The 13,337-nt window shown below is 40.8% G+C and overlaps 1 protein-coding gene across 9 annotated transcripts in view; it reads left to right on the forward strand.

The window, feature by feature from the left end:
- Window positions 1-13,337, forward strand: part of ZNF516 (zinc finger protein 516) — a 210,666-nt gene that overhangs the window by 140,440 nt on the left and 56,889 nt on the right. For 8 of the 9 annotated variants that reach the window (XR_016441376.1, XR_016441374.1, XR_016441375.1 and 5 more), the window contains 2 exons: window positions 5,025-5,129; window positions 6,014-6,081. The exons of the other annotated variant lie outside the window; for it this stretch is intronic. Coding sequence is in view for 5 of the 8 variants with exons in the window: in XM_090039563.1 (XP_089895689.1) it covers window positions 5,025-5,129; window positions 6,014-6,081 (173 nt within the window). In the remaining 3 variants the exon portion in view is untranslated. The remainder of the gene's footprint in view (window positions 1-5,024; window positions 5,130-6,013; window positions 6,082-13,337) is intronic. 9 annotated transcript variants of the gene reach the window in all.

The raw sequence follows: 13,337 nt of genomic DNA on the forward strand, positions 1-13,337 counted from the left end.
GCATAGCTGTGTGTGAAACATGCTAATTTGAGGCTTAAGTGATTGTTGCATTGATGTCCAAAGGGGGGTCTAAATCAGTCATGGTAAGGTACCGTCTTTCTTTATCCCTGGGAAGCCAAGGGCCTAGGCCAAGTAGCCCTGGTTACAGAGTCTGTTGCGAGGAGAGAAGGAACAGGGAAGGTTTAAGGAGGGATCGGTGGCAGAGCAAGGCTGTTGTCGCAGAAAGACCTCCAGGGGAAAGAGTTCAAGTCGTGAGTATATGCAAGCTCTGTGGGTTCTTAAGGGCCAAAGTCAGAAATGAATTTGCAAGAATATAATAAGTAAAATGATATATATATTGTTTTCTTTATATTTGCCAAGGACAATAACAACCTTAGACAGAACACATATTCAGGTTCACATGTTTCCCTACTTCAAAAAGTACTTAAATGCAAAGTGTCAATATAACTCTTAGGAAAAAAAAAATTAAAGTCCTTCTTGATTGAAGAAGCCTGTGCCCCAAACTGCAAATCTTGCTTTCAGGGTTGCAGAGATGATTTGCTCTCTTCTGGTCCTTCAGACAGCAGCAGTTCCTTACTAAGGCCTATAAGAATATGAACACACAAAGCCCTTAATGAAAGGGTTAAAGGCTAAACGTACAAGTTTATTCTCCAGCAACAGTACAAAATCAATCCTCCTTCCTCTGTCTACTCTCTTTGCAGTTACTTTCTTTTCCCTCTAAACAGGGGCAGGGCTTGCTTATTCTCTGCCATACCCACAAGCCTGCACCAAGTACAGCCCAGCTTATGGGGGTTACATGTGCACCAGCTAAGATTTCCAGGCAAGGTCCCACTGGAGAGTAATGGGAAAAGGCCTAGGAGTGGTGTGAGGCCAGGCCTTGAGAGGAACCCTTCCTTCCTGAGTAGTGGTGGAGGCCAGCCAGTTGGCCACAACTAGAAGACTTGGCAGACTGAGCTGGGCCCCAGGAAACTGGTAGGAGAGAGCAGCTCTGCCAGAAGGGGTTAGAAATTGGAGGTGCTCAGGAGAATTACAACTTTATTCCTATCCCCTTATCCCCCATGTAAGAAAAAATGCACACCTATCAATCTGAGGCATCAAAAAGAAAGGAGACAAAGAAGAAGGCGATGAATTTTGCCCCTCTGACTTTCCTGGTGGTCTAGTGGCTAGGATTTGGCACTTTCACTGCTGTGGCCTGGGTTCAATTCCTGGTCAGGGAATGTGTACTTTTAACTGTTTAGCCTCCACAAGAGAAGGCTGAGGGGGGATCTAGTGGCCTGTTACAAACTAGTCAGAAGGGACCAGCAGGCACTGGGGGAGTCCCTGTTTCCCCGAGCACTACCAGGAGTGACTAGAAATAACAATCACCAGCTGGCAGAGGGTAGATTCACATTAGACATCAGAAGGCGCTACCTCACAGTCAGGGCGGCTAGGATCTGGAACGAACTTCCAGGAGAAGTGGTGCTGGCTCCTACCCTGGGGGTCTTTAAGACAAGGCTAGACAATCACCTTGCTGGGGTCGTTTGACCCCAGTACTCTTTCCTGCTATGGCAGGGGCTCGGATTTGATGATCTGCTCAGGTCCCTTCTGACCCTACTAACTATGAAACTATGAAAGGAGATGTGAAGAGATATGCTTAGCATGTAAGGGCAGGCTCAAGCTCCAGGTAGGAGGAGATAAGCTAGGGGTGGGCAATTTATTTCAGGCGGAGGTCCGCTTATTGAGTTTTGGCAAGCTGTCGGAGGCTGCCTGACAGGTGGCCAGGAGCAAATAAATATAATTTTCTAAATTTTTTAGTGGCCCTGCGGGCCAGATAGACCTGGTGGGCTGCATCTCACCCGCGGGTTGCATTTTGCTGACCCCTGAGATGAGCACATAAGGGCAGGCCAGGCTTTCCCTGCTTGGCCATTCCCCTGCTCCTACGGCCTTGTCCCTCTGCAAATAGTTAAGTACCGTAATAAGGAAATTTGTTTCTGAAATGGGTGCTGCTCAGATCACAGAAGTTATAGAGGGATGCCTTGAGTAACAAAGGGTGCCTGGAGTTCTAAAAAAGGTTGAGAACCATTGAGCTACACGGGGTCTCTTGACTCCACAGTCCTTACTCCAGCAACAAGCTTGATCGTTTCTTTAGGTTTGGCCCAGAGTAATTGCCAAAATTACCTTTGGGGATCATCTAAAGCAGTGGTTCTCAACCTTTTTTGTACCAGGACCCATTTGTAAACATTGATGGCCAGATTGAGGCCCCTTTTGTGGGGGAGGGAGTAGAGCTGGGGCAGGTGCTGCTCAGCCAGAGTAGGGTGCTGGACAGAGCCACAGCTCATCCAGGGGACCAGGGGTGGGGGATGGCTCCTGCCCCTACATGCATCCTAAGGGGGCATTGGGGGGGTGCCCCTAGATCTGTGCATGAGTGGGCGGTTGCTGCAGGCTGGGGCTGGGGGTGGGGCAGCGCTGTGCTCAGGGCAGGTGGCAGCAGCACTGGGAGAGATCTATGAGGGGGACCCCCAAAATTCACTGTAGCCCACCAAGCCCCCTCCCAGTGCTGCTGCCTTCTGTTCTGAGTGCAGCCTAACACCCATGCTGGGAAGAGCCCAGTACAGCCCCAGCCCGTCCTGCCATGCAGGCAGATCTAGGGGTGCATGCCCCCTGTGTCCTTCTGGGGTGTGCGCAGGGTGGGACCCCTTCCCCCCACATCCGCCGGGTAAGCCGCTTGTGGCTCCATTCCACACCCTGCCCTGCCCTGGCTGAGCAGCATCTGCCCTAGCCCCACTCCCTTCCTCACTGTGGGGGCCTTGACCTGCCATGCCCCTTTCCTCCTTCCACCCCTTCCCCCACACCAGACTTACCAGCCTGATGCTGGTCTCCAAGCTGCCAGGCTGTGATCCTGGCCCCATGCATGTTGCAGCTGTGCACATGCACTGGGCATTTATTGGCCATGTTATTAGGCAAAAAAAAAAGCCGATTTCCAATACAGTCTATTTTCCCTATATTGGCCAATCCAGTACGGGACCAAAGTTTCACTGCACCTCTGAAAATTATCTTTTTTTTGTTGTAGTAGTTTTCAGGCCACAGTAGCAAGATGAGAAGCCCTAACAAGGTCAGAGTGCTCTTGTAGTAGGCATCAAAATATTGAATTCTTGCTCCAGCCATCATATAGAGGAGATTCCCAAAGATTGGGAGGGGAGAGTATTACCTCTGTTTTACTGAGGGAGAATTCAGACTGAGATTAAATGCCACTTTCAAGGAAATCCAAGAAATCGGTGCCAGAACTGGAATTTTGAAAACCTGAGTTCAGTTCCCATGCCAGTGTCTAGTATCTAGACCATCCTTCCTCCCTTTATACTAGTTGTGTTTTTACTTAGTCATAAAATTAGTGGTTTATTAAATAGAAGCTCTGATCTTGGGGAGAAAAACATATTAGGGTCCCTTACAGCATTTTGTTTATCTTTGGTCAGGATTGCTTCGGTAGTTTCTCTGGTTGAATTGGGAGAAAGACGCTATAAAGATTTTTTGGTTTGTTTTTTTAATAGCCAGTTAGAGTTCACTATTGCTAGAAAATCTGCTTTCATCTTCTATACCTTATGGGGCAAATCCTGCTCATTGTATTTATATGCAACACTCATTGAAATTGTTGGGAATTTTATGCGACTGGTGACCAGAATTTGTCCTTAAGCAGCCGGTACAGTTCTGTGTTCCGTCTCTAGATGCCACTTGTTGGAAAAAAATACACATATTAAATTACATAACCTGTACTGCCATCTGGAGGTGGTGTTGTAATAGAAGCAAATGCTGGTAGTACGACTTTTGAAATTTAATTTTAGAATGACATTTCCTTTTTAGTTTATTTCTCACTTGTATTGTAGTCAGATCCTAGAGGTTGGAGCCCACTGCGTTGGGTGATGCACAAAAATACTAAATGACAACCTTGTGCTGTTATTTCCTTGTCCTTTCACTTTCTAGGTGCAGCACATTATTTTGGAGATGTTCTCCGACTTGTTCCAATTGACTTATAAGCTGAATTTACATTTTAAAACGATTGTCATTTTTTTGCTAGATTTGTATTTTTCTTTGTTAGGTGTGCGGGCACATGCAAATGCATGCACGCACATGTGCGCTCTCATGCACACAGTCTCTCTCTGAAACTTCACTGACAAACCCCTGAGAATTTACCTTAAAAGCCAAGGTATTCCTATGGCAAATGAAAACATCAATTCTTTCCTTCTGAGGGCTTCTTACCAAAATAGAAAAGCCCAATAAAAGTCAAGTGTGTCTTTTTTGATCAGCAGCAAAAAGACAAAGACCAGCCCTTTAAGTCAGATACTGTAAACTGACCTTTGGAAAAAAAGGAGAGGTTTGAGTAGTTTTCCACAAATGCTAATGGCCTAGAAAACATGTTTACCAAGGGCTGGTAGGAGGCTGCTGTGTTGCTACTAGCTCAAAATGTCCGGAATGACACTTTCATTCACAGATGTCTTTTGTCTGTGCCTCAGAGGTCTGAGGTCAAAGCAGCACCGGCAGGCAGGTAAGCAGGGGCTAAAGGTTTGATCAGTTTGTGATGGCTCCACTCACTCTGCATTTGTCTCTAAGGTATTGCAGCCCGGGGGGGACAGTCGAGCTCTGGTTCTACTCACTTCCTATTATCCATGTGACTTGTCTCCGCCACGCTGGAGTCACTTTGATTTGCCTGATGTACTGCTTGACAAAACTGGGTGATGGCTGAAAAGTGGATCCAGCTGCTCTGAAAAGCGCACACCTGACATGCCAGTCCTGGTGCGGGCACATCATGGGGAGCATTTTTTAATTCAATGTAATTTATGCATTCTTGCAGTCCTGTGTGTGCCTGGCCTGTCAGCCCGTGCCTAGATGAAGGCTGACAGTTGTCATCCAGGGCCTGAAGGTAGCCTCACATAATGACACATTAGACATACTAATGATGTTTTCTTCTGGCATAATGTTTTCTTCTCAACTTTCCTCTCTCCTCTCCACCCCCTCCCCTCCCCTCTCTTCCCCTCCCTCCCCATCAACCACAGGGATGTTTAGGACACAAACACGCCAAGGAGACTGTGTCTGCATAGAATGTGGGAAATGCTTTAACCAACCCAGTCACCTTAGGACTCATCTGAGGTCCCACACAGGTATCTTTCTCACACCAGTTCTTTGTTCTTTTTTTTAATCCAACTAACAAAAAGTCAGACTTATTTTTACCTCCCATGCTAACCTGAATAATTTCAATGCCCTATATCTAATACCAAGGAGTTTTCTTTTTTTATTATTATTGCTCCTGCTCTCCATACACTCGGCACCTAATTTTTTTGCCTCCATAAAATAGCAATGCATTTGAGATAAGCTTGTTTGCAAATGTTTTACTTTAATTAGAGAGTAGGATACTTAGAAATGAATATGCTAATGAATTCTGTTGCCACCAGCACAAATTGAAATCAAAGTACCCCTTTCAGCAGAACATGAGGCTTTGTTTTGCCTCAGCATTGCTATTGAGTGGAGCAGTTAGTATGAAACGAGATTCCCCAGACTGGTCAGTTAACAATTCTAAAATCTCTATCAGCCATTTTTAGCTTAGAATGATCAGCCATTGAGAACACAGCGAACCAAAGCTACCAATGTCAAGATACCTCATGAGCATTACATGAGACAGGGAGACTAGCGGGTTCTTTTTGAGAAGTGTGAATGATGCATACATAAGCCAGTCTGATGCAAAATGACAGAGGCCAAATGGTAAGTAATGCAAGAAGAGGGTCCCTTTACACATACACTGATAATTAATGTTGTCAGTGATTGCTTTCTTCAGCACTGAAGTCTGAATTAAAAAGGGCAGTGCCCCTAGGCTGCCATTAGCACACTCTCTTACAGTAAGTGTTACGGTAAATTGGTATTTTCCGGCCACAGGCTAGTAGCTGGTGTCTTTTTTTGAATGTGGTTAATCTGTAATGGTCTCAAATAATGTACACACACTAACGAAGCTTGAATGTTCATCTGTTAACAAGCCCCCTTGTTCCCACAGTGGTATTTGAGTCTAATGGACTCCGAGGTACTGAAGTTCACACCACCTCCGCAGATGCCCCAAAACAAGTATGTTTTACAATTAATTGGGTGTTTGGTTGTTAATGTGGTAGCTGGGAAAAAGTTGCACAGTGATACTCATCAGTAAAGCACTGACTGTTTTATAACAAATGTGTAAATAATAATAGTGTTCCTTGATTTTCAGATCTTAAACTTTTTTAGCATTTTATCAGTCTGTTACATGCAGAAGCCAGTTAATTGTAGGTCAGATAGTTAGTGTTTAAGTAAAGTTGTTAATGCTGTCCTGGGTGTGGGTGGGAAGGGTAATTGTATAATGCACAATGATATATAAATGCAAGATAGTATTTTAAGAATTGCAAGATTAGTATTTTAAGATTTGCTTTTGCAACTAATAAGTTATCCTCTACAAAACACAAAAAACACTGGGTCTGTGTTTTTCTGAAGAGTATTTCTATCATGGTATCCTGTAGCTTATCTCTTTGAAAGACTCTTATCTTTCAGTTACTGTGGACTCTGTGTGGTGGTGTGCTTTTCTGTTTCTAATATATTGTGTTTCCTATCTTGATAAACACTTTCAGTTTTCTGAATTAGATTTTATACAGCAAATCAAAGCCATTGCATATAAAATAATGAAACAAAAATTGAGATTACTTCTGATCTTTGGAGAGAGAATTCTTAACAGGCTCCAGGATGTACCTTTGCACAAGTGGTTGTCATTCACACCGTTGGCTGTCCTGAATGGTGTTTTCTTTTTTTACTCTTGTCTACTCTTTTTTAGGTTGCATTTAATTGCCACAATATTTTGCGTCCGCTCCCATCCACCCAAACTGCCCAGTCCAACATGGAGCAGCTGCAAACTGTGTGGTACACACTTAAATGTGCAATTGGATGCAACTTCATACTTATTCTGAGTGGGGACCTTGCTGACGTCTAAAGGTACCTATAAACATGCTCGCAGGGGAGGGCATTCTAATTAGAGTGGTTCTTGGAGAGCTGCTCTAGTTAAAATGGGGCAGCGTCATGTGGATTAAGCCCCTACGTATTTAAAAAGGGCCACAGGGCACTTTACCTAAAACTCATTCAATGAGCTTTCATTAAAGCCCCCCAGTGGTCATTTTTAAACCTATGGGGGCTTATCTGTGTGATGCTCTGGCAATACTAGAGGGTTTTAATTAGAACACATTGGAGCATGAGTATAGGCAGCCTTTGGGTTTGGATTGGATCCTTAATCATCATCACCAGCTACCATCTCAGAAGTCAGTTAATATATTTTTTTCTTCACAAAAGCTCTTCAGAATTTCTTCCATTGGATTGTCTTAGTTCCCACTTGCCTGTGGAGTAAATATCCAGGAACCTTTGGAAACCCAGTCCTCTGTACAGCGATATATTGTGTCACCATCCATCCATTGGACTGACCAAAGACTTCTGTTAAAAAAACCAATGAAAAAACTGTCTTTAGTGTTAATCAGTTCCATAATGACTAAAAGCTAGTATGATCAAATAACCACTTCTTCCAGCATATGCACTGGGTGTAGTGCTCAACCTATGTTCCAGTGGAAAGGTATGAATATCACTTCACCACAAACAATGGAATCTCTATGAGCATTATAGGCAGAGGCATCAAGGATCAAATGGGTCATGGAGACTCGACTTTTAAAAGAGTGCTCAACATGTTGTTGTACTAGTACTGCAGAAATGTTGCAGCCTATGTTGCCTTTGGTCTTCCCTCTCCAAAGACAAGCACTGTTAATTTAATAGCTTCACAGTAGAAATTTCAGAAAAAAATATTAAATATCTCTGTGCTGTACCTCTAAAAGGGGTGTTTATCAACAAAGAACAAGAGTAAATACACAAACACAAACGCTTAAAATTATTTTTAACCTTAAGATTATATCCTCCCTTCATAAAATCCTGGCTTTCCTCAGAAGCCTTCCCACCCAAGTACTTTAATGAGTTTATATATAAATTATTTTAAAAGTATACAAGTTTATTTAACTAGTGCAATCGGGAGCGTTTGCTAAGATCTCATAAATTTATTAATAGTAATTTAGCAAATTTAAGCATCTTTAAAATGTTTCTGCCATTTGGATCTATTTACGTTTGACTAGGCCCATATATAGATGAGATCAAAGATTTCTGAGAACAGTGTTTTTCTGAACGAAAAAATAGGAATGACATCGGAAGTAAATTTTAAACTATTGTAAAACAGAGGCAAATTGTAAAAATGGTCATTTCTAGCATATGGTAGCTTTGGTAACATTATCTCTGATTTTTTTTTTTTTTTTGTACTTTCCGTTATGTTATTTTTGCAATAAATTTATAATCCTGTCTTTGAAAATTTACAGGCTAACATTGTCCATGGCAAACTTAGTTGGCTGTTGTAGTTGTAGTCCATGTTGGTCTGTCTCTGGTATAACTGGTTAAATTGCATCATTGTCTCCATGCAGTGGAGTACAGAAGATTGTTAGAGCTATAGCTGCACCAGTTTCTCAGTCAGGTGCCATTCTCTGCCTCTTCCTAGAGCCTCCAGAACGATCACCATTAGCAGCTGCTAGTTTGCTGCTGCTTTGTCATATCCTTTAATTTCAGCCTCTGTCTCAGTTGGTCGTTGTCCCTGTCAGTTAATATTAAAACATCCAATAGTCTGTTGTTTTCCTTTGTCTGTTGTTTCTGTTAGTGTATAGTGACTTCCCTTCCCCCCGCCCCCAAGGGGAGTAACCCTTAAGTTTTACAAAGAGAATTATCTTCTTTTGACTTGCAACTACAGTGGAGGGTTAAAAACATAGGAACTACCTTAGACTGAAAACAATGCCTCTAGCTCTTTACCATGACTATTTCCCAGTTAAAACATTGTCACTCTGTGTCTTTGTTTCTTTTCTTAATTGGGGACAGATCTATTCAAGAGAGTTTACAGTGTAAAGTCAGTTCAAGTTACAGCAGTGCCATGCACATGCTTCCAGCAAAAAAACAATTGCGATCACTTAAATAGCTTTAGAATAAAGGTTTTTTACATTAAGGGAAAATGATTCATTTAACATATTGTTGCCTTCATACAGGTAAGAAATCTTCCCTTAAGCAGTTACTTAAAGAGTAAAAAAAAGGTATATCAGCATAAAGATCATCTCCCCAAATCCCTCTGTATTCAAAGAAAGAAAGAAACTTTCAAAATACTTTTTCCCCTATACAAGAAGGCTTGGGTAATCAAAATTCCCAGACAAGACACTTTCCCAAATACCATAGTAACACTATTGCAACTTGTCAGAGAATACTTAAAGCATTTTCGAACTGAGTCGAAAATGAATTACTTATAATTAGGAATCAAAATCCTTATTAAGTCACCTATGTAAGAGGCCAATTTAATCTAATGAGCACCCACACAAGCTCAGTGAAGGTATAAATGCTATATACCACTAAAGATCATATCCATCCAAGTTTGACAATTGTGGCCCTGGGCTATATATTATATGAATTAATTATTGGGCCATATATTTATATGGATCCTTTGTCTCATCCGCAACACAGAAAAATAACAAATAGGAAATAATTGAACAGATAAAAACCAAAGTCACAATATTCATTCTTGCTTCCTCTCTGTTTTTACATGATTGGCATCTACAAATTGATTTATTTTCACCAAATACATTTCCTATGAACTCTAGCATAGCTCCTAGGCTTCTTTGAAGGACAGAGAATACTCATTACATACCCGGACTCAATACAGGGAGTACAAACTCATGCAGATTTACTTGAAATGCTGCCATATTAAAAACATTGAATATTCTGATTATTTTTATAAATGCTAATTAGCTAAATATATCCATAATTAAGTTTGCATATTCCACAATGAATATGTATTCTCATTTGGAATACACTAAATAGCATTTCAAAGACATGATTCAATAAGCATGAATTCTGGGAGCACAGGCCAATCATGTACTGGGTATAGGACAGTCAGTTCACTGTTGGAACAATCACTGTGACTGAAGGCAGACTTTGCATAGTATTTTGACTCCAAAAGCAAGGGACTCCCAACACAATGAGTGAAATAAATTTACAAGGACTGCAGCTAAAACCCTATCCCTTGGTATTGCAATCAAAGGCCAAAATCCTGGTGAGTTCAGCAGCATAGGAACAGAATTGTGGTTTGCTTTAAAAATGGCAACAGTTATTGTAGGTAATTTTGTGGCTTGAATCCATCCTTTTTCACCTTTCTAAAAAAATCTTTGTTTGGATCCAGTTGTGTTCAGATTCCACCCCTCCCATCTCTATGCTCAGAGATTGTTGAAACAAAGTGTTCTAGAAAATTGTAAAGGGTAAGATAAGCACTTATTCTTGGCACAGTTTACAAGATGGTGGCAGAGATGACCCCTCACCTAATTGGCAGTATGCAAATGAAGCCAAGTAACAACGCATGGTAGAAAAACATATTTGCCATTGGCACCTTGGAAGTCTTAGTCCTGCAGTTCTTGTTGTTCTACAACCCACACTTTACAAGTGGAAATATTATAATGAATGCAGTTCTTGAAATCCTTTTAAGAGAAATGTTAAAAGCAGGCTTTATATGAAAGTGTGTATGTGTATAGATAGGCTTTATTAAGACAGCATAACCAAAGGCCTTCTATTATCTCCACCATAAATGTTTTAACAGTTTCCTATGATGTTAAGTAGTTATTCTCGTAATGCAGATTGTCAAACTTCTGGGAATAAATGGATTGTAAGGACCAAAGGGAAAAGGTTGTGTATGTTACCAGGGTGTTTTTTTGTCATTACCTTTTACCGTGTATTGATATTCCTTGTTACAGTACCATATTTCCTGGAGCAGCCTTGGAAAAATATTGAGATAAAAATATTAAAACTATTGACTACTTTTAATTTTTTCTTTTACATTTCGGATTCGAATAGTGTCAACTACAAGTCCTATTTTTTGACATTGCTCACATATGAAATGTTGTGTCTCAGTTCCTTGCTGAGTTTCTGTTAAAGGCCATGATTAATAGTTCATTTCTCATTATTGCAAATGTTATTTTTAAGTAGTTATGCTGAGAACAAGAATTCCATTAATCAAAATAATAGATAATGAACAAATAAATGGCAACCTAATTTGTCTCATTCATACATATGGTGACTATAATGCAAACAATCAAGGAATTGTGTAGGTTGCTGTTCTATAATGTGCGTATTCCGTGTGTACGGTGTATCTTTTAGTTTACAAATATTATAGATGAGATTAATGAATGAAGCTCCTGTCTTAACATTTTCCTGTTAGCCATGCAACTGGAAAGGGATCTCTTTTACATGCATAGTTACTACTCCATTGCAATGGTTTTCAGAAATGTAAGACTGACTTATTTAAATATTTGTAATCCAACTGCAATCCCCTGTCATATCCTAGCCAAACTTGTAAAAGTCCTAACCATACAATTTTGGACATTATACTGCTGAAATAAAGCTGTTTTAAGTTGTGTTTAATGAAGATGTCATTCCTGTAAACTTAGCTATTTTCTTATCAGTGAAAGAAGAAACCACCACTTTAAATGATAAAGCTGCTTCTTCAGAAAAAGTATTCCCATCCCAAGAGCATGTGTGCCATACACCAGCTGAGGCAGTGTGTAATTTAGGAGCCAAATTTTCAACAACAGCTTTTAATATCCTGCTTCTAAATTGCAGGCACACCCATTTTAAACAGATAAACTGATTGATAGGCATATGTAAATGCATATGAATAGGCAGTTTTGTCAGCACATTGTTGCAGGCATAAAATCAAATATTTTTCTAAGATTAAGGGTGCAGGCAGAAGTGAAAATTTTCATCCAATCTGGCCAAAATGCTTCCTGCAAAGCTTCTCAGAGCTGCACTTCTGTCTGTGCCCTAAATGAAAAGCACTGGGGAGCTCTAAGTATCCCAGTGCTTTCAAAAGGCAATATCACCTCATTTTCAGTCTGGAAAGACTGCATTCACCTCCAAAAGTCTGAACCCTCCTTTATAATGATGGAATAAATAATTTTTAAGGTATGTTCTTTGCCCTTCTACTCATGCACCCTTCTGCTGTTCCCTTCTCAGGCAAAATTGTACTTTCACATTTGTTATGTGTTTCAGTTGAGCACTGAAGGCTACAATTTCCTCTCAGTTATGCGAGTGTAGGAAAGGATGGCCCTCAGCAGTGGTCTTCTCAAAAGCAATAGTTAAGGGAGTTCTCCTAACTTGGTCTGTTCAGAAATGAATTTCCACCCCTTCCTACCCACTACCAATGCCCTGGTCCCCACTGTACTTTTATTTCCTGTAGTAAGATGAGAACCACTTTCATGTTGCTTTGCTACTGGAGGTGCTCCATTTGTGTGTGGATTTCTACAGGACCTGTAAGGCAGACCTTTTTACTGTGCACTAATTTGGAAATTGGTCTGACAGAAATTACCTCTAATTATGGCCTGAAGCCAGGATCCTTTTTCAGTTTTTACCTAGTGAAACTAGGGCAGTATTCTCCTCTCACCCCAGCTCCACTCCCCTTTGAGTATGAAGAATCCACACCGCTCTCCCATGTGCATCTAGAGCTGATTCAATACAAGAGGTTTTAATGATGAATGCCTCCTCTTGGAATTGTGGCTGTGTCTCTTAGGCATGATCTAGCTGTGCAAAAATGTAAAACATCTTTCTTAGTTTACTGCAGGAAATTCAGCATCCAACTAAGGAAGTTTTATCACATCTCTCATTCAGTTACTGTTTCCTACATTTCAAATATACTGCAGTCTGTGCAGAAGCTTTTTTTTCTTTAATTTTGTTGCAAATCTTTCTGACTTTAACCAAACTTTGACTGGTAAATGTCATGAATCCTGGGCCAGGTTTAATTAGGAATTTTCTAAATCTATTAACAAAAGAGATGCACTTAATACATTATGTCAACCAGAGCTGGGCTTTCTTTAGCTATTTCCAGGGCTGCCATAGGCACAGCTTGAAACTTACTTGGATTTTACATGGGTGCCGTATTTTATGTTGCGTTAATTTAAAACGGTCTGTTTCACTTCATCAAGACTTTAGCTTAAGGATAATGTATTTATGTAAGATTAATCTTGCCATGTTGTTTTAGGATCAGGATTGTAAACCGGGTTGTTCAGACAGTGATGTTTCAAATGTCATTTTAAAGCCTTCCCTGGGAGCTGCAGGCTCCTGTTTATTCATGATATTATCTTGCATTTAGAATATTCTTTCTATTTTTCCAACATAGTAATTATTCCTGGAAACTGGTGTACACTCACATGCACACCCTGCCTAAGACAGACTTGCACACACACTCACTCCTGTCTGAGAAA

This window comes from Crocodylus siamensis, chromosome 3 (genome assembly GCF_052110815.1).
Source record: "Crocodylus siamensis isolate JL-2025a chromosome 3, ASM5211081v1, whole genome shotgun sequence".
Lineage (NCBI taxonomy): Eukaryota > Metazoa > Chordata > Crocodylia > Crocodylidae > Crocodylus > Crocodylus siamensis.